Source organism: Procambarus clarkii, chromosome 17 (genome assembly GCF_040958095.1).
Source record: "Procambarus clarkii isolate CNS0578487 chromosome 17, FALCON_Pclarkii_2.0, whole genome shotgun sequence".
In the NCBI taxonomy this organism is placed as follows: Eukaryota; Metazoa; Arthropoda; class Malacostraca; order Decapoda; family Cambaridae; genus Procambarus; species Procambarus clarkii.
In genome coordinates, this window is record NC_091166.1 from 36,845,461 (window position 1) to 36,850,375 (window position 4,915).

Here is a 4,915-nt window from a genome sequence, read left to right on the forward strand (position 1 = left end):
GCCCGGGTTCGATTCCCGGGGCCGGCAGAGACAAATGAGCAGAGTTTCTTTCACCCCTGATGCCCCTGTTACCTAGCACTAAACAAGTTTCTGGGAGTTAGACAGCTGCTACGGTCTGCTTCCTAGGTGTGTGTGTGTGTGTGTGTGTGTGTGTGTGTGTGTGTGTGTGTGTGTGTGTGTGTGTGTGTGTGTGTGTGAAAAAAAATAGTAGTTAGTAACAGTTGATTGATTGACAGTTGAGAGGCGAGCCGAAAGAGCAGAGCTCAACCCCCGCAAGCACAACTAGGGGAGTACAACTAGGTGAAAACACAGACAACCTCGTCAGCGCAACAACTATCGCTAATTGCTCGTTGCTGGATACTAGTAGCTTGTTCGGGAGGGCTCCCCAATGGTGGTTATCACTGGAACTGTCTCTCCGTATTCGGAACTGTCCAATTCAAAACAGCTAATGACTCTGACGAAACGACTCGTAGCCAATCTGCTGTCGATTCTCCTAGTGTTGTTTGTAAGGATATCTATATCTAGTCATCATTTTCTTGGTGTTTTCTCCTGATAGTTCCCCCCCCTGTCAGGATATCTCTGGTGATGATCTGGTTGTGTGTAGAGACCCGTAATGTTTATGGATTGTGGAGTCCGGGCTCACCATAGCCCGTGCTACATGGACACTTCGTTCTGAGTAGGTAAATTTGAAACAACAACAACCCACAATGTTTGTTGTGACTCTACACGTGACTAAATGTTGTTTGTGCATTGTTATAGGCGAATTGAAAAGAAATTGTTGTTGTCCTGCCTATATATTGAGATCGTTTGGGCTGACAGTCCCAAAGTGGGCATTGTTGGGATTCTTTGGTATCAGGAAATTCTTCTGGCTCTTATGCAAGAATAATTGCTGGGTGAACTAGGGAAAACCGTTAAAGAGTGGCGCCCAGTCAATCCTCCTTGGTAAGGACTCGAAGCGTTATCTGTAAAATAAATGTATCAGCATATATTTAATGTTGTTTTTTTCCCAGTGCTTCGTTATTTTCTCTATTACCTTGGGAGTGGTGCGTGTCAGAGACCAGGAGCTGAAGCTTATGGTCCCAGCCGTCTCGCAGCTCCCTGTGGACCAGGGGGGGGGGAGTTAAGATGGGAGGGGGCAACGTTGTGTGTGTGTGTGTGTGTGTGTGTGTGTGTGTGTGTGTGTGTGTGTGTGTGTGTGTGTGTGTGTGTGTGTGTGTTTGTGTGTGCTTGTGTGTGTGTGTGTGTGTGTGTGTGTGTGTGTGTGTGTGTGTGTGTGTGTGTGTGTGTGTGTGTGTGTGTGTGTGTGTGTGTGTGTGTGGGTGGGTGGGCGCGCGCGCGTACGTGTATACCATTATCAAGTCGAGTGTGACCTGGTCCAGCACGGACCGAAACGTCCTCGTTCCGTCATCCTCAAATGTGTGGTTTGGTCGTTATGGTATATTTGCTTTTTGCCCCCCCCCCCCGCATTTGCCTGATGCAGGGGGGGGGGAAGAGCTGCTTATTGCTGCTGGGTAAGTTGTGATTATTGCTGTGGAACACGCGGACTGTTGTGTTCCGCATCTGTATCACGCTCTTGAGTCACGCTCTTGAGTCACGCTCTTGAGTCACGCTCTTGAGTCACGCTCTTGTGTCACGCTCTTGTGTCACGTTCTTGAGTCATGCTCTTGTGTCACGCTCTTCAGTCATGCTCTTGAGTCACGCTCTTGTGTCACGCTCTTGTGTCACGCTCTTGTGTCACGCTCTTGTGTCACGCTCTTGTGTCACGCTCTTGTGTCACGCTCTTGAGTCACGCTCTTGAGTCACGCTCTCGTGTCACGCTCTTGTGTCACGCTCTTGTGTCACGCTCTCGTGTCACGCTCTTGTGTCACGCTCTTGTGTCACGCTCTTGTGTCACGCTCTTGTGTCACGCTCTTGAGTCACGCTCTTGAGTCACGCTCTCGTGTCACGCTCTTGTGTCACGCTCTTGTGTCACGCTCTCGTGTCACGCTGTTGTGTCACGCTCTTGAGTCACGCTCTTGTGTCACGCTCTTGAGTCACGCTCTTGAGTCACGCTCTTGAGTCACGCTCTCGTGTCACGCTCTTGTGTCACGCTGTGTGACGAGGCACAGGTAGTGGTCCCATGCTACCGCTGTGGGATATACAGCTTGTATTGCTGATAGTATGTGTATATAATACAATTTTAGTTTTAATCATTTGCTATTCTATTTCATACAACTATTGTATGTTTAATACTGTTTCATACTTGCGTTTTGTGTGTATTTATTATTCTTTTTTTTTTCATTGTTTTTCGCAGTTTTATACTGTAAAATTTGTTCAGTTTGTTCACGTTGTTCTAAATATGTTCTCTCTCTCTAGTTTTATTTGTGTATGATACACTGTTGTATTTTTGTTGATTACAAATATACACTTGCTATCTTGTTGCATGGAAATACACAATTTTGTGTTCTGTTGTTCTGCAATTAATATTGAACAGCTCTCTGTTTGTTTAATATTGAACAGCTCTCTGTTTGTTTCGCAAATAAAACATGCAGCTGCATTCTATTATTATTGTTTTTTAAGTTGTATAAACGTGTATTTTTCTCTGGTATCAGGTAAAATAACTTGCTATTGTATAATGTCTGATAATGGCTATATATACATTTGACTCCTTTAGTTTCATGAATTTATTTTTATTTTTGTGTTTAATAGGTATTTGAAGTGTTGAATTTTGTTAAATGTTTATTTATTGTTTAATGTTGTATTGTAAATATTTATAGTTGTATTATGTTGTATGTTAAATCTTGTATTAAGAGTTTATAGATCGTGTTGTATTTTTTCGGGAAAAATTGTATACTCTATTTCATTACTTTGTCTAATAAATATTACATTTATTTGTATTATTGGATACGTATTAAATGCTTTTGTGTATTACCAAAAATACACCGTTTTTGTGTATTACCAAAAATACACCGTTTTATTCAGTGTTGTGTTGTCATACAAACTGTTATTTGTAGTCTGTATTTTGGTAAGGTATTTTTTTAACAAAATGTAATTCACATCGTAATGTTGAATGTTGCTGTGATAAACACTTAAAATTAATTAATTAATATACATTAACCAATAAACATCTGGCATTTATTTCACATTGCTCTGTAAGTGCGAGTGATGTAAGTTATATTGGGTTAAGTTTGGTTACACTAAGTTGGGTTAGATTAGGTTAGGTTAGATAAGGTTAGGTTAGATTAGGTTAGGTAAGGTTAGGTCAGGTTTGGTTTGCTTTCAGTAGGATAGGTTAGGTTAACTTTGGTTGGGTTAGGGTTGGTTGGGTTAAGTTAGGTAAAATTATGTTACGTTAGGATAGTATAAGTACGGTTAGGTTCAGGCACGCACTCACGCACGCACGCACGCACACACACACACACACACTATTATTGTAGATATGATAGAGCCCAGTAGGCTCAGGAATCTGTACATCAGTTGATTGACGGTTGAGAGGTAGGACCAAAGAGCCAGAGCTCAACCCTCGCAAGCACAACTTGGTGAGTACACACACACACACACACACACACACACACACACACCACATCACTTCCTGTAGGCAGTGATGTGGTGGAGGCTGACACCATGCACAGTTTCACATGTAGATATGACAGAGTTCAGTAGGCTCAGGAATCTGTACACCAGTTGATTGACAGTTAAGAGGCGGGACCAAAGAGCCGAAGCTCAACCCCCGCAAGCACAACTAGGCGAGTACACACACACGCGCGCGCGAATGCTGTTAAGTAAACACAATTCCGTTTACCACCCTGGTACGATAACCACCACACCTGCTGCGTATCTCAGCACGATAACGTACACCTCAGTACGATAACCAGCACACCTGCTGTGTATACTGCCTTAGTACGATATCCAACACACAGCTAGCAGTATTTATTTGCATATATTCCTCTCTCTCTTGACTCAACAAAAAGCAGAATGTCCCAATTTCTTGTCAGAGAAGAGGATGCCGTTCCCCCAGATCACCTCCGAGGCGCTGCGGGCTTCCGTGTCCCAGAGGTTATCGAGCGATGTAATAAATTTCACTCACTCCTTTTTCCTCCTGGGACTTGCCTTGCATCCAGGTCTGCCGCGCATCCATTCCTCCCATCCGCCGACCCCGCTGGAGACGCCCTTTGCGTATCTCTCACGGTCTTTCAGGCCTGCGTTAGTTGGCCCGAAAGACTCACCTCTCCAGACACACCTCTATCTCCTCCAGAGGCTTCAGGCTCACCTCTACCTCCACTAGAGGCTCCAGACTCACCTATACCTCCACTAGAGGCTTCAGACTCACCTCTACCTCCTCCAGAGGCTTCAGACTCACCTCTACCTCCTCCAGAGGCTTCAGACTCACCTCTACCTCCTCCAGAGGCTTCAGACTCACCTCTACCTCCACTAGAGGCTTCAGACTCACCTCTACCTCCACTAGAGGCTTCAGACTCACCTCTACCTCCACTAGAGGCTTCAGCCTCACCTCTACCTCCACTAGAGGCTTCAGACTCACCTCTACCTCCACTAGAGGCTTCAGACTCACCTCTACCTCCACTAGAGGCTTCAGACTCACCTCTACCTCCTCCAGAGGCTTCAGACTCACCTCTACCTCCACTAGAGGCTTCAGACTCATCTCTACCTTTTTGCATGGTTCATGTGGTTTCTCTCTGCCTTGCGTCAGACTTAAATTAGGAAGGCTGATGAGAATCCCTTTTGAGAGCAGATTTAGAACAACGTTCTTGGAGACAAGGAGCCTGATTCATCCCAAAGACATATAGCAGAAAGGTCTTTAGCAGTACCTCCTGGCATCGTCCCAGAAGATCAGGCTCATTCGCCAGGTCTGGTGGAAGTTATTGGTGAGTGGATATTGTGTAATCTGAGACACTTCCTAGGCTTATACCACATCTAT

The 4,915-nt window shown here is 44.8% G+C and overlaps 1 protein-coding gene across 1 annotated transcript; it reads right to left on the reverse strand.

The window, feature by feature from the left end:
- Positions 1–4,279: 4,279 nt before the first annotated feature.
- On the reverse strand, positions 4,280–4,639 carry LOC138365651 (involucrin-like). Its single transcript, XM_069326136.1, has one exon. The coding sequence runs from the start codon at positions 4,637–4,639 to the stop codon at positions 4,280–4,282; it is 360 nt and encodes a 119-aa protein (XP_069182237.1).
- Between the last annotated feature and the right edge of the window lie 276 nt (positions 4,640–4,915).

Excerpts from the sequence above, each read along its gene's own strand:
- LOC138365651 (XM_069326136.1), bottom strand. The coding sequence starts at position 4,639 with ATGAGTCTGAAGCCTCTAGTGGAGGTAGAGGTGAGTCTGAAGCCTCTG.